General features: G+C 45.0%; 2 protein-coding genes across 2 annotated transcripts; both read left to right on the top strand.

Moving 5' to 3' along the window:
• The first annotated feature begins 67 nt into the window (after nt 1–67).
• On the top strand, nt 68–16,663 carry LOC143283306 (uncharacterized). Its single transcript, XM_076589491.1, has 9 exons — nt 68–162; nt 2,549–2,709; nt 3,525–3,638; nt 4,389–4,453; nt 7,236–7,328; nt 8,482–8,796; nt 9,826–9,888; nt 11,822–11,883; nt 12,904–16,663. The coding sequence occupies exons 1-9, from the start codon at nt 155–157 to the stop codon at nt 16,661–16,663; spliced, it is 4,641 nt and encodes a 1,546-aa protein (XP_076445606.1). The 5' UTR covers nt 68–154.
• Nucleotides 16,626–19,102, top strand: LOC143282790 (uncharacterized). The gene is made up of 2 exons (XM_076588555.1): nt 16,626–18,709; nt 18,780–19,102. Exon 1 carries the CDS (start codon nt 16,740–16,742, stop codon nt 18,534–18,536), a length of 1,797 nt encoding a protein of 598 aa, XP_076444670.1. The 5' UTR covers nt 16,626–16,739; the 3' UTR covers nt 18,537–18,709; nt 18,780–19,102.
• The last annotated feature ends 4,871 nt before the right edge of the window (nt 19,103–23,973 follow it).

The following is a 23,973-nucleotide window of genomic DNA, read 5'->3' as shown; positions in this document are numbered from 1 at the left end:
TGAGAATTCTATATTTTGACTTGCGCTGAACGTCACAGATTTGTGTGCCCACTTTTGAACAGCACCTTTTTCAAATGTGGAAACACAGCTTGCGTTATGTTGACAAGTTCTGTACGACTGCAGACAACGCGGATTTTTTAAGTGGATCAGAACAATGTTCAGGTGTGTAGTTTGATAATGGATTTATGAAAATTTAAGATTGTTGTTGTGATGAAATACCGACCTTTTAAACTACTCACTGTGTTATAAAAAACAACAACTCCACATTGTCAAAGTGTACTGATCATGAGTCTTGAATTTTAAAAATACAACTAGGACAGTTTGGCGTGCTCTAGTTTCAGTTTCAGCCAGTGTATGTTTCTCTGTATTTTGTTCTGTCTTTATTTTCATTTACATGCTATTAACAATAACACAATGCATGTGTTTGTGTGTGTGTGTGTGAGCGCCGCGTGTGTGTGTGTGTTTAATGTTCCCCCCCCATGTATTTGTATTAACACCATGTTTATGATATTATTTAATATTGTGTATTGTAGACCCTTTTCAGGGTGGGGACTGGATGTAAAAAAAAGCACACCTGACCAGTGTTTATCTGTCTTCCTTGAAAATGATGGATTTTGTCGTGTGTGTGTGTGTGTGTGTGTGTGTGTGTGTGCAGTAGTAGTAGTAGTATAGGTACTGGCTGCACGCTTCGTCCTAAACAGGTATAGGAACACCTCAAGTGTAAACAGCATGCTGGACACACTGGGATGGCCCTCATTGGAGAAAAGGCGGCAAGTTGCAAGACTCTGCATGCTGTTCAAAGTGCACCAAGGCCTTGTCCACTGTCCCAGCCTGAAAGAAAAACTTGTCCCCCAACCTGACCGTAGTCGTCGTGGCCATGACAGACAATTCCAGTTGATCACATCAAGGACCCAGTACAGAGCTGCAGCTTTTCTACCTAGAACCATCAAAGACTGGAACAATCTCCAACAAGGAACAGTGGAGGCCACAACACTTGACACATTCGTGTCAAGGGTCTCCAAAACATCAGACTAGACCAATCCCCCTCCCCTCCCCCCCCCCCAAATCCCACCCCCCTCACTGTTTCATCCACTATCCCTCCTCCTGCCCCCCCCCCCCCCCCCCACACACACCCATATCCCATACCATCCTCATCATCATCATCACGACTTCACGGACTTGAAGCGGAACTGAAATGAATTAGTCCACTACCCAGATTTATCTGCTACGAACCCCCCCAGTTATAGGTGCCAGAATAATTTTAACCCGGTGTTCGGTTGTCTGTGTGTGTTTGTGTGTCTGTGTGTCCGTGGTAAACTTTAACATTGACATTTTCTCTGCAAATACTTTGTCAGTTTACACCAAATTAGGCATAGAAATAGGAAAAATTCAGTTCTTTCCAGTCATCTTGTTTAAAACAATATTGCACCTCTGGGATGGGCACAAAAAAAAAGAAAAAAAAAAGAAGCCTAATTATAATTTATATGCAAACTGCATTTACTGTTATTTTTATATTTTTTTGTATTCTCTAAACTTGGCACTTTGATCTGATATTCTGACCCAATAACAAGAGCAGTCATTATTATCATTTTTTGTTCAAACAGGAACTTCTTTTGCTAAGCATGGAAGTTTTATTTATTTTGCAAACGTTTTGGTGCAGATAGTAAAAAAAGGGAAATTACTCTGTAATTAATGCTAGGGGACTTAATTTGCGTTAAACTGATCTTTCTCATCTTAAACATTACATTTTGAAATTATACTCAATACATAAAAAGCTTGGATTTAAAAAAAAAAAGTGTATCACAAATGAGTCTTGAAGGCCTTGCCTCTCTTGTCTTCTTTTGTTTGTGTGTGTGTGTGTGTATATATTTGTGTTTGTGTGTTTTGTGCAAACGTGTGTGCGTGAGTCTGTGTGTAGCACTCATTAGTAGTACTAGTAGCAATGGTTCTTAGTAGAATAACACTTATTAACAGCCTTCAGACTTGCATATTTCCACATGATTAAATGAAAATAAAGACACACTTCCCTGCTTTTTGTATGATGTCACAAAATGTGGATTTGTGTGAATGATTGTGCATACATGTTTTTGTTTGTGTATGCATGTGCTTTTGTGTAAATCATTACCCTGTATGTGTGCTCTACAGAGAGCTGACAAGACAAAGTTATCTGTGAATCTTATTCATGAATTCAGAAGTTCTCTGTGAATCTGAATTCATTGTTCGGTGCATATATAATGAACAGTAACTGGTGCTGTACTAGTATTGTAGACTGGCTTGAAGTTGAATACATTGAAAAGGTGTTGTTACTGTTCAGTGCATGTGTGATTAGAATATGAAGTGTGCATGTGTGTTTGTGTGTCTGTGATGTCATATTTATCATCAATATTATTGTTATCTATCATTATTATTATAATCAATATTATCATTGTTATTATCATTATTGTTATTTTTATTACTTGTATTGTTATTATTGACCTCGATACAGTATTGTGTGTACATGACTGCTTCATTCAATCATTGCCCTGTCTTCTGCACATATACATGCCAGCCGACTTCAACGACGTCGGAGTAACCTGCAGGACCTTGGTCGGCTGAGCAAGTCCTGTCCGGCAGTGGACCAGGATGCAGGAGATGAGAGTGCCAGCAGCGAGAACAGCGGCAGTGAGTCCTGGGGCAGCAGTGCATCCTCTCTCACGGACCCTTTTGCCGGTATGTGTACGTACAGCTGCCATTAGAAGGCAGAAAAATTTTTTCCTAGCTGTTCATTGTTATCATTTCAGTTTATCTTGGGGTGTTATTTATCTGTCATTGTTTCATGTTGTATACGTACTGGTTTTCATCTGAAATTTTTGTTTACCCAGGTAATTCGAGGACTGTTGTTTCAACTTACTCAGAGGTTATTGCTGTGGTTTAAAATGCAAACTTTTTTTTTTTTTTTTTACAAGTTAGAGGATAAGTTTTTGTTTGATTTTAATCACATTGATTAATGTTTCTCATTTTGCTGTTTTGGCCACCACTGACTGCCCATTTCACTCCAACACACTGCTGGAAGCTAACTTAGTAGCTGATCTGAATGCAGGGTTCTGGTTTACTACAGCAGACAGTAATTATAATCTTTCACTTCATCCATAGTATTCAACAATGTTTTTATAGATCTATGTCATATGCCCAGTGCTGAGAATGAGTTGACATCTATATCTATATCTATCTATCTATCCTTCTGAACTGATGGCACTGCTCTTCCCAGGTGGAGGTACAGGAGGCACAACCAAAATAAGCTGAGATATATGATATATATGCAGACAAAATGCACATGACAACAGACAAGAAAGGAAGAATACTGCCATCTTTTGCCAATGATAACATGCACACACATGCTTACATTCACAAACAAGCAGACAGAGACATACACACAGACACACAAACACATGCACGCGCGCGCACACACACACACACACTCACACACACACATTATATATTGTGTGTTAACTTTTCATATATTATAAAACAATCTGTGTTTCTAGAGACTGGTGAGGAGTTGTCAGCACCAGTCAGCAGGGCAGAGAAACAGCTGGCACGACAGTCTTTGAGGCGCTCAAAACAACGGGAAGTTCAAAAGAAACGTGGCATGGAACAAAGTGAGATTTTTCTTGGTTATGGTCTTCGTGATAAACTGAGAAATAATTGAATGTTATGCCCCCAAAGCGTACATTGAATGAATAATGTATACAATCATTTTTAATGTATACAATCGTTTTATATAAGACTTTTGGTTACTTTCATTTCGGCAAAATCAAACATTGTGGAATCCTAGTATTGCAAGATCCCAAAATTTGACCATTCATTTTTCAGTACAGTAGCAGGGCTACAAATATTTATAACTTATGATATAATAGAATGGGTAATTGACTGTCAGACTCAAGTCTCTTTGGTTTTTGTTGGCAAAGAGTCCTTCTAGGGTTCTTTTACAGTTTTAGCCATGATTATGATACATGTCTTTTTTATGTTTTATATATCTTCTCTTTTTCCATTTTCTGTAAAGATCCAGAAAAACACACTTGTCAAATGCCCAAGCTGTTTACTGTCTGTCTTATACACTGGCTTACTCTGTACAGTTTGACATTTGACCTGAGCCACCCTCATAAAAAAAAAACATGGAGATTTCAGCTCTGTCTTATAATGTGGGTTACCTGGCAATTTACTACTTGTGATTTGATTGGCACAGATTTTGTGCAGATTGTACATAATAAGGTTAGGGCTTTTGGTGACTTGCAATAGTTGCATATGAATCTAATCAGTACTTTGTGTGTGTCTGTGTGTATGTATGTATGTGTGTGTGTATGAATGTTACACTCTGTAATATGTGTGTGTGTGTGTGTGTTCAACAGACAAGATTTCAATGGATGACTACATAAGCAAGCAAGCCCAGTTCAGGTCATGGCTTTTAGAAGAGGTAAGAAGATTCCTGGTGTCAAAATAATTTTCCTTGGTAGCTTGATTTCTGGAGCTGACTCAGACAGAACTAATCACACAGCTTCAAAACATCTGTGTCTTTCTTGCAGAATTCATTCATGCTGGCAATAGTTCGTGACACTCAGTGTGCTTGAGAAAGGTTCTCACATTCTCATCAAAGGGTCTCGCATTCTAACACCAGTTGTTCAGTGCCATGCAGACATCCAGAGTTGTATTGTGTCTCATTCTCACATATATGCAACATAAAGGTTTGTGCATGATAATCCCTTAACCCTTTCGCTGCCAGGAAAATAAGATTTAAGTGAAATCTATTTGCCAGGGTTTTTTCACAAAAAACGGGTATAAATTTTCAAAAAATTCTGTGCTCTTTGTTATTGGAGAAAGACCCATAAAAGTATATATTTTCTGAAAGGGAAATGAATAAAGAATACAAAACACATGATGTTTTCCCATTTTATGCATTTTAAGTGACATGCTGTTGTTTTGAAATCAGTGTTTTGTTTTTTGTCACATTTTCAACTTGTTCATTACAAACATTAGTCTGGTAATTTGCACAAAAATATCATTTTCTGGACAAATGAATATCTGCACACACAAAATCATACTAGAACAACCACAATATAAAAAAAACTGAAAAAGAAATAGATGCATTGTGACTTCTGCAAGTGATAATATGGATGTGAGGCCACGCCCCCTCAGTCTCCACCCTCCTCCTCTTCACCCCTCTCACACCGTCACTTCATCAGACCGCGTTGGCTGAGTGCCAAGAAAATAGCTCATACGGTGCCCTGCTAAAAATTCGTCTGCTAGAGTTGAACAGCCTTCATCACTCACTGATAGTTGTATCTTGGCCACTCTCTTGATTGCTCCCTTTATTTTCTATCAAATCGCTCTATAAATGTTCACCACTGTCTTCTCCTTCGAATTTATGCTCCAATTCTTTCTGAGCATTAGCTGAAGAAAGTAATCTTGGTTGATTTAGTTCGCCACGAGCGCATGTCTTGAGCACGGAGTCAGTCCAACATTTTGTTGAGCGAGCGAGGAGAGGAGCCAGGCAAAGACTGCGGCCAGTAACCCAACCAAAACGTTCAAATAAACGACTGCCTTATGACGCAGATGGTGTTTCTAGCTATGAATAGAATCCAGAAAGATTCCCCAAGCTAAAGCTACCAGCATTTTTGCCAACGAACTGAATGCAAAACAGGGAAAAGTCAGAATATTTCGATGACGAGTTATCTCGTCATGCAGGCAGCGAAGCATACATGCTTGCCATGACGAGTTATCTCGTCATGCAGGCAGCCTAGGGGTTAAGGTGTACACATTAGTTCGCATCAGTTGATGGATGACAATTTCTGCTGACTTTTCATTTCTGACTGCGGAACATGAGTGTAGTTTGTAATTAGGAATGCCTGCAATAAATAGAACAACAACAACATAGAAATGTACTGCAAGCAGGATAACAGAACATGTTTGCAACCAACACACATTCACAAATTGATTGCAAATGAGTGCATAAGGTAGTGTTTGCCATTGCTCTGTCATCAATTTTTTTATCTGTGATAATTGTGACAGTGACTGCACTGATAACGTATATATGGGCAAAGGTGACCAGAATCAAACACAGAGAACATCTGAACACCAGCAGCTGTGTGAAAGTGGTTAGCTTGGTGGAATGATGACTGGGAGGACGCAGGTTCAATCCCCAGTGGGATTTTTCAGCCTGAGACTGGCTTTTGCCCAGAGTTGATTTTTGCTATAGGCTTAAATGGGAAGACTGGGACTACACAGTTAAGGGTAATCTACTTCACAGATGTATCTTTAGGATGGAGTGATGCGCAAGATTCCTGACCAACACTGCAGGTGTCTGCATCTCTCAGACCTGGTTCATGCCGGAATATCTTATGAAAGGAAGCATGAAGTACAACATGTCAAGTAGTCAGAAACCTAAATGTACCTCAATTAGTGATGGGCACAATAGCCAAGTGGTTAAAGTGTTCGATTTTCAATCTGAGGATCCCGTAGTTAAAGCGTTGGATTTTCAATCTGAGGGTCCCAAGTTCAAATCTCGGTTATGGTGCCTGGTGGGTTAAGGGTGGAAATTTTTTTGATCTCCCAGGTCAACATATGTGCAGACCTGCTTGTGCCTGAAACCCCTTCATCTGTATACGCAAGCAGAAGATCATATACGCATGTTAAAGATCCTGAAATCCATATCGGCGTTCGGTGGGTTATGGAAACAAGAACATACCCAGCATACACACCACTGAACATGGAGTATGGCTGCCTACATGGCAGGGTAAAACCGGTCATGCATGTACAAGACCACTCATGTACATATGAGTGAATGTGGGAGTTGCAGCCCACGAACGAAGAAGAAGTACATCCATAGCCCATAGCAGCAGCATCGTCATTTCCATCATCATCATCCAACACAGAAAATAAAATGTCCCAAATTCTGGGGCACAAAAACAACAACAACAACAAAAGCATATCTGAAGATCAAAACTTCATTTACAGCAGCAGAAGGCTGGGGCCATGCTTTTTAAGTAACAATTCATAGCAAACATGAAATCCTTCGCACAGAAACCAACATCCCTCCTTCTTATCCCCCATGTCAGAATGGGAACCCATTTCTGCATTTCTTCGTTGCAAAATGTATCTTTTCAAACAGCGCAATTTTATGGTCAGTTCCTCTTTGTCTGTTGCAAAGAGACCATGCGAGAAAACCCACCCCTCATCGCTGTCTGTGCCTCTGTTTGCAGCAAAAGAAGCAATCCAAAGATCTGTCCTCTCCCAAGCGCAAGACCTACTTCAAGATGTTTGTGCGCTTGTGGAACAAGCGTCACTTACCAGAGGTAGGTTTTGCTGTCAGTGTGGTGTTTACCCATGTGTTTCCATTCTGTGGTTTATGCTAGGCAAATTATGATACTCAGGTTTACGTTTGTTTCATATTCTTACTGTTAAAAAACAACCCTTGTATCTCCATAAGCTGATGATTTTTGAGAGTACATTGATAGACTAAAGTGTTTGCTCGGTGAATGTTAAATGATACTGATGTTGTGAAATGTCAAAATTGAAGCGAAATATAACCTTGTGTGCAAGGTGGGTTGATACTCTGCTCGGTCATCTCGCATATTTACTCACAGAAACTGAGAAGGTACAGGCGGTTAAAGTGATTCAGGTCAGAAGTGAAACATGTGTAATGCTTGGCTGAGGGTGTTTGATGTGTATGTTGATGTGGAGAACTTGATTTTTGTGACATTATTTAGAAGTGTGTAAGATCTGTTCCCAAGACGTTCCATGGCTCACTGCTTCGCCTTCATTGTGGTTCTGTCATCAGCCATCTACAGTCATTATGTTGAAAACAAAATTTGCTTGATAATAACCATAGTCAGCAACTACATGTTTTGCATGTCTTGGGCAATGACAGTTTTCAGAAAGTGTCTGCCACAAACCACACACAATTATCGCCATTATTGTTATCGTGTGCAAACTGTGTCAGCTACACCACTCACCCTATCTCCTTTCCCTCACCTATATCTTCACCCCCCCCCACCCACCCCTCCACACCTCTCTTCTCATCTCTGTCCCCTCTCCATCCAAAGTCCAGCCTTCCTTTGAGGTCGTGCCTACACTGTCCCAAACCCCTGTTCTCCTAGTCCCCTCCCCCTGCCCCCGTTCTCATTATTATAGTCATCATTATTATCATTGAAACTTACATAGTACCTAACTTCAGACAGAGACCAAACTCTGAACTCTAAAGTGCTTTACAAACTTGAAGTCATTTTCACAACAGGCTGCCCACCTGGGTAGAGCCAACTGTTTAGAGCTGCCTTTGGGCACTCATCATTCATTCTTTGTATGATTCATTGGCGTTTGGTTTGCTGTTGACAGAAGTACTATGAGTCACAGGTGTCGTGACTCTACCTGGGTAGAGCTGACTGGGTAGAGCTGCTTTAAGGCACTCATTCATTTTTTGTATGGTTCACCAGTGTTTGCTGTTGACAGAAATACTACGAGTCGCGGGTGTCGTGGCACAGGGAGGAGGAGGGGGAGGGAGCCACTCCCCCCGGGGAGGAGCAGAGGAGCCCCCTGGTGCCGGAGCGTGGACGGTTCTCCCTGCTGCAAAACTCTCCGGCACTGGACCCCTCCCTCTTCCCCCACACCATCGACCTCAGCTCCGACAGCATCACCACCACCCCTGTCGCTGCTGCTGCCTCCTCCCCCTCCACCTTCTCCACCTTTGGCAAGGCCACCCCTGTCGCCACCACCCCCTCCCTGACCCCTTTCAGGTTCACCGGTGGCGCAGGTGGAAAGAAGGCTGTGAGTGATTGCACGATCTTGCTGCTTTTATTTTTGGTGTTATTTTTTGTTTTCGTCCTGGTCTTGGTATGATCTGGTTTTGGGTGCATGTTTTTGTTGTGGAGAGGCTGTTTGCTGTGTGTGTATGGCATTGTGCTGGTGAGTGTCGGTGTGTTTGTGTGTGAGTGCCTGAGTGCATGTTGCAGGGATGTGCTTTCTGGAGGGTGTCATGGGTGGGTGGGTGGTTTTTCTTTCGTGTGTGTGTGGTGGGGGGGGGCTAGGGGGGGGTGGAGGTTTGGGCTGGAGAGGGGTATTGATAGGGGAGGCTGGGAGTGGGGAAGGAAATGTAAAGCTCTTTGAGCAGTATTTCTGGAGAAACATGCTATATAAATGTCCATTATCATTATTGTCAATGCTTTACACTGGCAGTGTTATGTGTGTACGGTTTTGGGGTACAGGGGAATGTGGGCTGCAGTGCATCTTCCTGCATGATCAAGGCAGCATGGAAAAATGGTCTGAGTTTTGCAGAGTGATGTGTGCCTGCGTCTGTTAGAAGGCAGTGAACAGTCATTAATTAACGTGGCATGAAAGAAACCAAAAGATGGGAAAAGATGCATGCTACTGAAGGCTGTGATGAACCTGTGTGAATCCACTGTGCTGAATGAGTGGTCAGTGTTCATAGTGATATGTGTATGTTTGTGCGTTTACCAGTCAGTGTGTACGTGTGTGTGTCAGTGTGTGTGTGTGTGTGTGTGTGTGTGTGTGTGAGCAGCCACCAGCTCAGATATATTGAGAAATAACAGAATATACACTGAGGATTCTGACTTTGAAATATCCAGTCATATTTTCCTGCTTCTTTAGTTTCTCTTGTTCATGTTTTTGTTCTTTTTTGTTTGTTTTGAGTCCAGGGCGACTAAAGGAAAGCAGGGTGTGCGAGTGTGGCGTTTTTTATCCTTCATCATTCATTATGGTGCTGTATATGTGACCGTTGTTAGCAGATGACTTTGTGTCAAGAATGGACTGAATTACTGGCTTGCTTCATTGTTGCAGGACGTGTTCCAGTTTGGGGAGAACAAGGAGAATGCAAAACATCACTCCTTGCCGTCCACTTTTGTGAGTGTCTGTCTTTTGTCTTTTTCATTGGCAACGAAGTGTGTGTGTGTAATAATGTGTACGACACTGGTGGCATTAGCAGAATGATCAGTGTTGGACTTAAAGTCTGAGCATGCTGCAATGAAGTGTGGAACCATGTGTGCAACATTGATGACATTAGTGGAGCGATCAGAGTGCTGGACAAAGTCTGAGGGTACTGTAATGAAGTGTATGTAACTATGTGAACAACAGTGATGGCAGTAGTGGAATGATCAGTGTAACTGTGTTGGACTTAAAGTCTGAGGGCACTGGCTTCAATCCTGGTATTGGCAGCTGATGGATTAAGTGTGGAAATATGTTGTTTTTTTCAACATACGCAGACTTGCTAGTGACTTAATCCCCGTCGTATGTATACACATGCACAAGATTAAATATGCACATTAAAGATCCTGTAAACCATGTCAGTGTTTGGTGAGGTTTTGGAAACACAAACATGCCCAGCATGTACATCCTTGAAAATGGAGTATGGTTGCCTTAATAGCATAGTAAAAACAGTCAGACATGTAAAAGCCCACACAAACTTGTATGGAAGTGTATGTGGGAATTACCATGAATGCATGAAGAATGTGTTGCCAGTGTTTGCTCTTCTCTTAATTCTATCATTCTCAAATGGTAAAGATAACATGTGATATCTGCACTGATCCTTGCATTTACATGTTGAGTAGAGGGAACAGATGTGATATCTTCACATATACTTCTGTTCATATGTTGAGCAGAGGGGGCAGATGTTATATCTTCACTGACACTTGTGTTTACATGTTAAACAGAAGGGGCATATATATCTTCACTGATACTTGTGTTTATGTGTTGAGCAGAAGGGGCAGATGTGATATCTTCACTGATACTTGTGTTTATGTGTTGAGCAGAAGGGGCAGATGTGATATCTTCACTGATACTTGTGTTTATGTGTTGAGCAGAAGGGGCAGATGTGATATCTTCACTGATACTTGTGTTTATGTGTTGAGCAGAAGGGGCAGATGTGATATCTTCACTGATACTTGTGTTTATGTGTTGAGCAGAAGGGACAGATGTGATATCTTCACTGATACTTATGTTTATGTGTTTAGCAGAAGGGGCAGATGTGATATCTTCACTGATACTTGTGTTTATGTGTTGAGCAGAAGGGGCAGATGTGATATCTTCACTGATACTTGTGTTAATGTGTTGAGCAGAAGGGGCAGATGTGATATCTTCACTGATACTTGTGTTTATATGTTGAGCTGAAGGGTTGAGAAGGATCTGGCGTAATTTGAAGGCGTGTGAAAAACAGTATCAGTACAGTTTGAAAACAACCAGAGATTTTGATTTTCCTTTCTTTTTTTTTTCTGAGGGAAGAGAAAAATAATATTTTTATGTAGAATGTGTATGAATGTAAGGGTGCGTTTTGTCCAAGTGCATGCAGTTGCACCACATTTCTTCTTCTTCGTTCGTGGGCTGCAACTCCCATTTTCACTCGTATGTGCATGAGTGGACTTTTACATGTATGACCGTTTTTACCCCGCCATGTAGGCAGCCATACTCCATTTTCAGGGGTAGATGCACCACACAAAAAGAGTAACACTGGTGTGACAATGTATTGCACTGCACAGCCATTAGAGGACTTGTCAAGGACCTTCTTCTCAGTGATTGTTGGATCAGAGGAACCTGCCGTCATATCACATGAATTTGAAACTGGCTTTACACTGACCACATTGTTGAACTGACCACAAATGTCTTTCCTCCCCCTATCATTGCTTCCTCTGGATTTTCTGTTGGTCAGTGACGATTTTTTGGTTTGTGGTACCACTTTCAGAAATGAACACTATGATCAACTTCTTGGTGCAGTGTGTTGAAGAGAGGAGTGCATTTTTCAGAAAGGATTAGTGTGAACTGTTCACTGTTACTGTGTTGGCAGGCAACCAGAGAGCATCTGCGCACTGCCACCATCAGTCCCCACAAAAAGATGATGTCTGCCTGGTGAGTTATAAATGGACCCTGTGTGGGTGTGGGTGTGCATGCGTGTGGGTGTGCGTGCGTGTGTGTGTAGGCTTGATGGGGAGGGGCCGTGGCTAATGATGCCTTTGGTGGAGGGATTGTATCAGGAACTGGAAGTCTGTGCATGGCCAGTCACTAGTGGGGTGTGTTTTGGGAGTCAGTGGTTTATCCAGTGAGGCTCAGATTGTACGTTTCTGGAAGAAAGAAAGAGCAAGACAGACATTTTGTGTGTTTTTCCTTCCTCTGTTCCTTTTCTTCCTCAGTGTCCATGATGTCTGGTGTGTGTTGACATTATGACTGAATATAAGTATCTTTCATCATAAAGAGATATCTATGAACATTATACAGGATGGACACAGATATACATATATATGAATGTGTGTATATATATATATACACTGAATAAACTGTATATATATATATATATATATACACACATACATACATACATACATACAAACAGTTTATTCAGTAGTTAGGCACAAGTATGGTGGGTAAACACATGTGTGTTCTGTGGCTGTAGATGAACTTGTAAATGTTGTTTAATTTCATGGCAGAGTGTGTTCGTGAGGCAAGATGTAATGGGTATAGACATGTGATGTGTTCTATGGCTGTAGTGTAGATGAATATGTTTGATTGTTTCTAAATGTGTCTGTTTAATTCTCATGGCAGAGTGTGTTTCTAAGGCACAGGTGTAATGGGTATAAGTGTGATGGGCATAAACATGTGGTGTGTTCTATGACTGTAGTTGAGTATGTTGTGTATAAATGTGTCTGTCATTTAATCCTCATGACACAGTGTGTTGGGCATAAACATGTGGTGTGTGGCTGTAGATGAGTGTGTTTTTATAAATATGTCTGTTGCTGAAATTCGCATGTGTTAGTAAAGCACAGGTATGATTGCTCTGTACATGTGGTGTTCTCTGGCTGTAACGTAGATGAGCGTGTTGTGTATCAATGTGTCTGTTGTCTAATCCTCACGATACAGTGTGTTGCCCTGCAGCCAGGAGAGGTCCCTGGACAGGGTGATGGTCAGCTGGAGCCCTCGTGGTCAGCCCAAGCTGAACCCGGTTAACACGCCTCGCTGCCCCTCCCCCCTCACCACTTGCTCTCCCTCCGTGGCGGTCACCATCACCAGCACCAGCAGGCCAGGTCCTGGGTTTGCTCCCTTCCCGCATTCCCCCGGTGGTGACGTGTATCACCAGGTGAAGGATGTCCTCCCGTCCAGCAGCCCTGTGTACAGCGACATTCCTGCTGCCAATGACGACAGCAGCAGCCAGAATGGCAGTCCACAGCTTATGCCTGTGAAGGGCAGAGCACATCGGCGTCGCTCCCGCAGCGTGGATGACGCACCCGTCTACGCCGTGCCTAGCAAGCAGTGCCGTGATAGAGTGTGGTCTGAACGACCACCTGTGTGTAAAGAAAGGGCCTCGGTGTCTCCCCCACCTGTCCCTCCCAAACGCTTTGACCCCCATGTGGAGGGGCTAGGCATTCCCTTTTCTGTCCCGAACTCTGCCCAGAAAGGGGTCGTCACTAAAGCTGACACCTTGCCTTCACAGCTAGAGGGAAAATTAGTTGGGGATGGGGGTAGCGGTGAAAAAGAAAATGCTAAAAAATCCAGCAATCCTTTCAAGGGAAAGTTACCCTGGTTCGGTAAAAAGCTGACGTCCCGACGAAGGAGTCGCAGCTGTGATGCTCTGTCACCCTGTGTGCAGCGTGGTGATGGCGTGACACAGGGTGGCATCCCATCGGCTGATGAGGGTTTCTTCCCTCTGGTCAAACTGGAGCGTTCTCCTCCCACACTGGGCCGGCGTGTACTGACACGGCCACTCAAACCCCCGGGCAGACAGCCTGATGTGTCAGTCAACAAGCAGATGGAATGTAGGTCTTCACCCTCAGCAGTGGACAAGCGGCCAGTCGTTTCCCACAAGGGCAGGTCTGATACAGCTCATGATCCATCCTCTGTAGCGGAAGTGGTTGGTAAACCGCCGCCTCACAGTTGGAAGTTTGAGCTGATGGAATACTCCTCGTCCCCCATGCGTCTGGGCGGTGGCATCAGGTCGGTGGATGGAAATGGCGCTGGAGAGAGAACCAAGACAGGGACCTCTCTGAGGCGGCGGCGCTCACGCAGCCTTGAGTGCATGGCGTCTGTAGGGTTTGACAGGCACATGGCCAGTAGTCAGGCAGTCTGTTCTGACGGTGGCGGAGGTCAGATCCTTCCTCCAGGGTGGACACCAGCAGCTAGTGCCTCCAGGGATACACACACTGCTGGCACCCAACCACAGTCATCCTTCACCCACCCCCCTGCTTCATCTCACCACCTGCCCAAGCAAATCAACATCTTCGGGAACAAAAGGTGTGATGAGGGGTCACAGGTTCCCCGACCTGTTAGCTGCGAAGCGTATGATGAGGTCAAGTCGAGGGTTCAGAGCGAGCTGTCCAGTCTGGTGGATAAACTGCAGGAAGGATGCGGGGCTGGTGCCTCACAGGTCCACACTCGTGTCTCCTCCCTGACTGTGGGTGAGCTGCAGTCTTCTCCTGTCAGGCTGGGGAAGAAACAGGAGCCAGAAGGACCCTCCACCCCAGACCATATGGACCAGGATGACTTGAGCCAGGGGGATGCCAGCAGTGTGAACTGTTTTTCTGATGCCCCTGGTCAAGCCATCTCAAAAGGTCTTCATGGAGCAGGGCAGACATCTCCCTGTGTTGCTGAAGATGATGGTGATGTTGTCATGATGGACCAGACAGGGGAAGGGTGGGCAGCAGCTTTATGGACTGATCCTGTTCACCATACTCAACCAAAATGCACACAGGGAACATCACAACAGGAGAGGCGTGAAGAGTTGACAGGCGCGCTGTCAACTGAGAAAACTGCAGAAAAAAGACAACAACAGGAGAACTGTGAAGAGATGACAAGTATGAAGTCTACAGAGAATGTTGAAGAAATTACACCAAAAGAAAAGAAGAATGAAGGGACAAGCCATGTGAGATCAGAAGGACCTGATGGTAGAAGAACTACCAGTGTGAGGGCAGAACCAGTCTACATCCCTGAGTCATTGCCTCCACCACCAAGGGAGTTCGCCGACATTGTTTGCACCCAGCACACCCTGCAAGCTGCTGCTACACTGCTGAAAGAGGACATGCATCACTTTCCCAGTTCCTCTCAGGCTGACATCTCTCTGCCTACAGCCCCTGATCCAGAAGCAGGCATGATGCAGACGACCACATCAAAGCCACAGGAAACCCTGTCACACGAGACAAGAAGCCAGAGAGAAGTTGTACGTCACCCCTTCCACCATGAAGACGTAGCGTTCTCTGTGAACGTGTGCACAGCGCAGTGCTTCAGTCAGGTTAGGCCCCTGACACCATCTATGAGGGTGCGAGGTCCACAACGCCGCAGGTCACGCAGTGTGGATGGGGCCCTGACTCGTGCTGGAGCTGTAAGGACTGCGAAGCCACAGGCATCCGCCCCAAACTTTGTGTCAGCTGCTCACGAGAACGTCCTCCCCTTAGCACAGAGAACAGTTGCTATGGAGGATCAGCCAGTGACAGAACAGAAAGCTGACCTGACCTGTCATGATGAACAAGATTCTGAACAGGCCCTGGGTGAGAAAGACAACCTACCCAACATACCAGCAATCACAGCGAGTACGGCCACACCAACCTCACTGAAAATGCAGCCAGCCACAGAAACTGAGGATGTCACAGAAACCAGAGTCACTCTAATTGTCACACAGAATAAAGTCCCACCAGGTGTCCCAGTGAAGAAGGCAGGCCCCCCTGTCCCACAGAAGGCCGTCACACCAGCAGTGGCCGCCATCCAGCAGCAGTTTGGGGGCTCCATGAGATCAGCTGCACGCTCTTGCCACAGGCGGCGCTCTCGCAGTGTTGGGGACATGACGGCCCTGGAGGAGAACAAGGGTAATGCCAGTGCCGGGGAAGGAGGGGGTTTTGCCAGCGTGCGAGCATTCTGGGACAACCTGCGAGGCAGGACAGGGGAGGACAGAGGGCCAGGGGTGACACTGCAGAGAAAACCCAGCACCATGAGGCGTCTGCAGCAGCAGCTATTTGGAGCCAAGCAGTCTAACGCAGAGATGGAGGGGACCCCCCCTGTGACTCATCCTGGTGTTCAGCACCTGACTGCAGCACCGGCCTCTCCTGGTAGAGCTCAGTCTGGTCAGGGTGTGACACATCAGCCACCACTACAGCTGTGTAACCAGAAGGGAGTTTCAGCCGAAGTCAACGCCACTCGGCCCGTTCAGTCTGCTGAGGAAACTAAGACTGTTGTTGAAAATGCTCGGCCAATGACTCTGTCTCTGTCTGCTGAGGAAAGTCAGCCCCAACCTCAGACCTTAGGCACAGGAATCCAGCATGCAAGAGACGCCCTGGACACCTTGAAAGAAGGTCTGGCTGCTGAAGTGAGCAAACACTGGAACCCCAGTGAAACAGGGAGCCCAGTATCCTCCATGCGTGACAGCGTGAGCAGCCAGACGGAGAAGGCTCTGCCCATCTACAGGTCCCCCCATGTGACTGTGCGAAGGCAGTCGTCAAGGAATCGTAGCATGCTTGGGGAGCCAGGCACACCTGGCAAGGGAGTGGACAGTCCTCTTCAGGAACACTGTCAGGTGAAACAGGCAGCAGAGCCCCACCTCCACACCCCGCCCCCCTGTCACCAAGGGGAGCTTCACACCAACATTTCCTGTGCAGACAGCCAGCTGGGACCAAGCTGCCAGCAAGAACACGGGTCAGGGTGTGGACGGTGACCTGAAGACCACAACCACTCACCTCACAACACCCACACCTCACACAGGTCAGGGCGAGCCTCCTGCCACACAGGTGATGCCCGGCTCAGGTGGGGGGAAGAAGAAACCCCACCCACCCCCCAAACCGCTGCCTAAACCGGCCCATCGTCCACTGATACAGGCGTCCAGACAGCAGCCTTCCCAAAGCCCTGGTGTGTCAGGCAGGTGGATCGGGTCACCGTCCATGGAACAGTCACCTGTCATCAGCACACAGCATGGGTCTGAGGGAGTCAGGACACGCAAGCGGCGCTCTCAGGAACAGGCGAGCACAGAAGTGGTGGACAAGCAGATGGCTGTTGGGGATGGGGTGGAGACGCTTGTGGTCAGGGCCACAACACATCAGCAGGACACGGCTGTCAACAGTCAGACCTGTTCAGCAGCACACAGCACACAGCGCTGTGACAGACAGCAGGGTGGAGAGCCATTCAGCACGGACACAGCAGGGCCAACAAGGGTCAGGTGCACAAAGCGGCGCAGCGGAGACAATCAGGGTGATGGTGACCTTCGGCCGGTCAAACGCCGCAGCAGTGATAAAACAGACTTTGCAACACCGGTGCAGAAAAACCAACCTTCCCCTTCTGATGACTCACAGTCCCCAGCGGGGCAGAGGGAATGGGAACTGACCCCAAACTCTTCAGCCAGGAGGACCAGGCAGTACCTGACGGCAGTCAGAAGACAGAGCAGTGGAAAAGGATCTTCCCCAGCCACCGCCACAAGACAGAGCAGCGGCAGAACACCAGTGATCGTCAACGTCAGCAGAACCAGCGTCATCACCAGCAGACAAAGCAACACAGTGACCAGACAAGGCAGCAGCAGGGAAGGTGTCGGCAGCAGACAGAGTAACGACAGAGTGAGGGTGATGAGACAGGACAGTGACCGGTCCAGTGCCGGCAGAAGACAGAGTGCTGGACGAGGGGCTGTCACCACACACAGTAGCGGTAGAAGACAGAGTGGGGGCAGAGGCACAGTCACCAGAACTGACAGCGGCAGAAGACAGAGTGGGGGCAGAGGCACAGTCACCAGAACCGACAGCGGCAGAAGACAGAGTGGGGGCAGAGGCACAGTCACCAGAACCGACAGCGGCAGAAGACAGAGTGGGGGCAGAGGTACAGTCACCAGAACCGACAGCAGCAGAAGACAGAGCGCTGGACAGGGAACGGTCACCAGAAGTGGAAGCACAAAGGGACGGAGCGATGTGGTGAGCACCCCTCAGGGACCGGCCTCCACACCGGTGCGCACAAATTCTTCTGCGAGGAGACGCTCAGGTGTCACCGTCACCCCGAAGCGCTCCAGCATAGGGAGTGCAAAGTGCCGCAGAGACAGTGGCAGTGTGAAGAGAAGCGACAGCGGCAGAGGCCACAGGGCAGGAGGAGAATCCAGCACACCCAGCAGAAGCAGCAGCTTCAGGAAGCAGGGCAGCAAACCCCCACAGTCCCCCACCTTCATCAGGATCACACGACGGCTGGGGGTGACTGAGGAACAAGGCAGCGGTGACGGGGGTCACAGTCACACCATCATCGACGATGAGCAAGCGCAGACAATAATAGCGGGTCTGCAGAAAGCACAGAACCGCAGAGCCGGTGAGCCAGCTGACAGCCACATGGTCCGGAAAGATCGGCAGCAGCGGCACCCTCAGGGGCCTCAGGTCCAAGGCACTGTCCCCAGACGGGCAGCGTCAGTGAAGAGAGCACTGGTTGTCGGTCAGGGTGGAGGCAGGGGGGAGGGGAGGGGGGCTGCTGACATGGAGACTGACATTGACTCATGGGAGGATGATGATGCTTCACCTTCAGAGTCTGAGGAGGTCCATGCCTCACACTTTTCCACGCTGGTGTGAAAGAGAGCTGCATTCACTGAGTGGTGCTTCACTCTGACTGCTGAGCTCCATTACAAGTCTTAGCGCTGCCGTGTTAAGCGTGCGCTGGAAGAAACACCAAGCATCACCATACTACAGTGACCATACTACAGGAGTTGACTGATAACTATTACCGTTCAAAATGCACTAGAGTAGTAAACCCGAGTACTCTCCTACTGATGAAAGTGCTTCTCAAAACGGTGCCTGTGGCATTGAACACGTCAGGCAATCCCACTTTCCATGTTAACGTGGTGAACCTTTTTCTTTCTCACATTGTGCATGACTTAATGTGCATGAGTAAATGTTTAGTCACTTTCTGTTCTTCTTGGGAGCCATCATGTAATGTCCCAATCTTACTGAAAAAGAGATGTTTGTGATTATAACTTCTTTCTTTTTATAATCAGTAGATAAGTGGTCAGCTTGTTTTGCTATTGCATCTTTTTGTGTATGCCTGTAGGTGTGTTGACTGCAAGCTTGACCTCATCTGTACAGTGCTTACTGCTTGGTAAAGAGGCAAGTCTCTGTGATGGTTGTGACCTCACGACCTGACAAGCTTCGTAGACCTGTTGTTTTATTCATTGCTTGCTTAAGATATTGTCACACACACACACACAAATGCACACACACACACACACACACACAGAATACATAACCAACAAGTATCCTGGCACATTCACATTGAGCATGGCGAGTAGACATTGTAAAGAAATGCCTTGTAATTGCGTTCACCTTACATTGTCCATATATAACAGTGTTATCCTTTTGTTGAACTGCTGACCTTTGACTCAGGCCAGTGTATAACTGTCAGCATTATTTGCCTTCTGCTTTAAATGATGTTTGTGCTGGCTACATCAAAGTGCCAGGATTGGGTTTCACAATAATTATGACAACTGGTAGTTGTCTCATGCGCAGGGTGGTTTTTAACTTGATCAGTTTTCTGTCTCCTTGTCTTTTCTGGCCTTGGTATCTGATGTACAGTACAGTGTGTGCTCTGAACAAACTGTGATGAACCGTTTAGTGTAACATTTGTAAATTTCATTTTGCTGCTTTACTTTGTCATTATTTAATTATTTCTTTTGAAATAGTTTGTAATTGTATAGCATTGGTTGAGAGAGAATATAATCAAAGCACTAAACCTTTTCACTGGTTTCAGTGGTGTATGTTTCTGCTGTCATTATTTCAGCTAGCAAAATAACAGAATGTGTGGTGAATAGATGTCTGTCCCTGAACTGCCCACTTCACGCCTTAGGCTTTGGGGAGCAGCCCTTGTTGTCAGAGGGATAGTTCTTTCTGTCTTTAGTTTTAGGGGTATGTCCATATCTGTCTTGCCATTTTGGGGTTTTTCTGTTGCTGTAATTTGTCACATAATTTATTTCTCTGTCTGTCTTGCCTGGTATTTGTTGTAGTCCTTTTCGTCATTCATCATGAAAACGTTTATCCTCCTGTCTGTCCTACCCATCTGATAGCCCTATTTGGTATGTGTCATTTACCAGAGTGGTATATATCTCTGCCTGTCTTGCTTCTCTCTCTCTTCTCATCAACTGCTGCTCATGTCTTGCAAACCGCCAACAATCGTTGGTGCATAAATCGGCTCCTGCCTTGACTGTACTATGTTTAGTTTCTGTGCCGAAATCTGTGACTGTCTTGAACTGGCCAGTTTTTCTGTACCCAAAGGCTTTACAAACTGAAATACTGACCTTAATGGGTGTTTTGTGGCTACCTTTTTACCTCTTGATAGCAGTCATGTTCTGTTGTCAATGTTTTTTTGTTACTTTGTATGGTGTTGTGTTTTAGTAACTCTGAATATATCTGAGTGATTAATCTTTTCTCTGCTGTTCTGTAATTGTCCCACAGATTATGAAAATTAAATTGTTTGTCATCTAATGTTAGAAATACTTGTAAATAAATACTTCATGAATGGAAAAGAAATAATGTAGGTAAGCAATCATGTATCTATTAATTTTTTTTTCAAGCTTGTGATTTGTGTTTTGTGAATCTTGTAACTGATGTGTGGAGAAGTGGTAATGTTTCTGTATGCACTGTCTTGTAATGTTGCCAAGTCAGCTGACAGATGATATACATGTAACTGTGGGTATCATCATGTTTGAAACGGACATGTGTTCCACCTTCAAAACTTCTTCACATTCCTGCTGGTGCTCAAGGGATCAGAACGACACATTCCTGGTGTGTGTTCGAATCCTGCCTTCTTCAACAGACAAGTACAGCAACTTTGTTTGAGGCTACAATGACACACAGCGTCCAGTCAGAGCTGGTCAGTGCTTCATGTCTCTTGCACACTGGTAAATTATATAAAGGTAACAAGAAACAGAGTTGGAAACATCCTTTGACTTCCTGTCATGTGTGCTCGTTCATGACAAGAGAAATACTGTTCTTGTTTTGTTTTACTGTCTTGCACTTGTGGTCTTTCTTTGTCCATGTTTTCGTTATTTTCATTGTATCTTCATTTCCAAGGCTTGAAAATCCCACACACATTGTTGGATTTATGAACTGCATGAATCTCTTCAGAAAATTCCAGCTGCTCTGTTGTGTGAATGTGTTTGTGGTTTCTTACATATGGTTACCTTAATCGTGGTTGTTGGTATCTTCCACAAAAATTGCCTGTCGTTTGTTGTGTACAAAGTATTTTAAGCATTTCAGCTCTTGCATTGCTCTATTTTTAGCCATTATCATGTGATAAATTAGTTTCTAGTGCTGATCAGAATTCAGGCAGATTAAGTCGGTGCACACAGAACCTAGAACTGTGTGTGCTGTTCTTATTTTCTTTTTTTGCCTTTGTACTTCCGACAATGATGCATATAAATATTTGTCATGGCCAGTAGTAAAAAGGCAAATTAAGCTGTCATTCATATTCATAGAACTGGCCCTGTGTACTGTTTTGATAATCTTTTTTCATATTTATTCACAACTGGTAGAACAAAAGCAACTTAGCTGTTATCAATACATATAGAACATTGTACTGATATTTTTACCTGTATGATTGTAACCAATGATTATGGTCTTTATCAGCTGGTTTCAAATTTCAGTCAGCCCTGAGGCTGTGTTACTTGTGCTTTCACCTCTGCAATCACTCTTTCTGCAAAGCGTTACTGATGTCTAATCGTAATATTCTCAACACGTCAGTTATGGAAGCTGTTACTAGTATATGCAACACACTGATCAGAGCTGTTAGTTGTTTTGATATAGCACAACACATGCACAGAGTATTGGGAAAGTGGGTTTTCATATTTTTTAATTATATATTTCTTTTTTTTTTTTTTATATGCTCCCATATCTCTGTCTGTTCCTTCACCATCACTCTTTCCTGGCCTTTGACCCCACCCTGTTGTCTATCTCCACCATACCTATCTCTTTCCCCCACATCTCCTTTGTCCATCTCCCATCTTTGTCAACCACGTCTCCTTCGTCCATCTCCCATCTCTTTTCCCCACGTCTCCTTTGTCCGTCTCCCATCTTTGTCAACCATGTCTCTTTTATCAGTCTCCCATCTTTGTTAACCATGTCTGTCCATCTCCCATCTTTGTCGACCGTGTCTTTGTCCATCTCCCATCTCTGTCAACCATGTCTCTTTTGTCCATCTCCCACCTTTGTTAACCATGTCTCTTTTGTCCATCTCCCATCTTTGTTAACCATGTCTCTTTTGTCCATCTCCCATCCCTTTCCTCCACATCTCCTTTGTCCATCTCCCATCTTTGTCGACCGTGTCTTTGTCTATCTCCCATCTCTGTCCTCCATGTCTCCTTTGTCCATCTGCCCCCATCACTCCTGCCTGCCTTATCTCCCCTTTCCACCCTGCATTAGAGTTCCCCATCTCTCCACTGCCCATCTCTGCTGTATCCACATCACCCTCAGCCCCATGCCCCACATTCCTTTCAACCCCTTTATCTTTGTCCAAAATCTCCCTTTTTAAAAAAAGTCTCCCTCCTTGTTCATTCCCCAGTATCTCCTTCTTAGTTTCCCCACCCCCAAACCAAAAAAACCATCCCCCCCACCAACCCTCCATCTCTGTCCACCACCATCTCCCCTGCTTTCGTCTCTCCACTCGTTCCTTGTCCGTCCCATCAGTCTCTCCATCACACTTCCCTGGTTTCCCTGACCCACTCCCGAATTCTGAACACTGTCTCTCCCCCCCTTTGTCTGTCTCCCTCCTCTGTCCTTATTCATCCACCCAGTTTCTCCACCACAATCCCCTTGTTTCCTGCAACCATCTGTGTCCACCACCCTTCATTTCTGTCCTTTGTGTGACCCCCCCCTCCCTCCCTTTGTCCATCTGTCCCCTCCCTTGTCCATCCCAACAGTCTGTCCATCACATTTCCCTGTTAACCCCTTTAACCATCTTACACCCCCCCCCCCCCCACCTCCAACTGTCCACCCCCCCAAGTCACCTTTGTCCACTGTCTCTCTCCCCCCCCCCCCCCCCCCGCCCCCGCCCCCTTCCATCACTCTCCCTCTCTCCTTGTTCATTCCCCACCCCACACCCCCTCACTCCTTGTCCAAAAGGGCGTTGTCAGCAGTGTGTTTTATCAGAGAGAACAAGGTGCTCAGCTTTGTCGGTTTTATACTTCAGCCGCATCACAGCTTTGTTTTTATACTGAGATTTATCCATGTATATGGAGGAGTAGTAGGAAGAAATAAATTTGGTTTATCCCATTGAACGCTTGTGTGTAGTTGAGTTTTCTTTCATTTCTCACCTTGGATGATTTTAGGAGTACACTCTCATGTTGAAGACATTCTCGAGAAGTACTTGTTTGAGTCGGTGAGTTTGGAGCTGCAAAAATGTGTAAGGATGGCTACGTAACCACTGTGATATCAATGTTGCATATATAATGAGAGACAGACAGACAGACATGATGTAGTTGTGGAACAGTGATTTATTTTACTAACCCATCAAACTAAAGACTAAAATGCAACGCCAATACACAAAGTAAAAACAAGTCCAATTTTTGCATGTAGAATTTTATTCTATATATTACATATCATAAAATATATTGTATGATGAATATTTCATTTGTACATGGACTTTTTTCCCTGTCGATAATCATATCAGCGAAATTCTGTTGGCATAAAATATGATATATCTAGTATGCTAATATCCATGAAAGAGATTCTATGAATATCAGCACTCCACAAGAAGAGAACATCCAAAACTATCAGATCAAACCAACATTCTCTTTATAAAAATGAGAAACAAAAGGTAAAATAAAATAAAAAGTAAATATATCTAACTATGAATAAAAAATTTAAAAAATCCTGACAGAAACCCAGGCACAGGAACTGCAAATCAATTAAAAAGGAAAAAGAAAAAGAAAAAAAATCCTCACGAAGTCAGGCATAAGAACAGTGGACAAAAAAGCAACAACACAACAAACCCTGACTGAAAGCCAGGCAGAAAAACTATTTT

The sequence above is a fragment of the Babylonia areolata genome, chromosome 6, assembly GCF_041734735.1.
Source record: "Babylonia areolata isolate BAREFJ2019XMU chromosome 6, ASM4173473v1, whole genome shotgun sequence".
Classification (NCBI taxonomy): Eukaryota; Metazoa; Mollusca; class Gastropoda; order Neogastropoda; family Buccinidae; genus Babylonia; species Babylonia areolata.
This window is presented reverse-complemented; position numbering and strand designations above follow the sequence as displayed.

Bases quoted from the DNA above. Each gene is read 5' to 3' on its own strand.
- LOC143282790 (XM_076588555.1), top strand. From the start codon at position 16,740: ATGCCCGGCTCAGGTGGGGGGAAGAAGAAACCCCACCCACCCCCCAAA.
- LOC143283306 (XM_076589491.1), top strand. The intron at 3,639-4,388 runs GTGAGATTTTTC...TGTGTTCAACAG, and splicing joins GAAACGTGGCATGGAACAAA to ACAAGATTTCAATGGATGAC. The intron at 4,454-7,235 runs GTAAGAAGATTC...CTCTGTTTGCAG, and splicing joins GGTCATGGCTTTTAGAAGAG to CAAAAGAAGCAATCCAAAGA.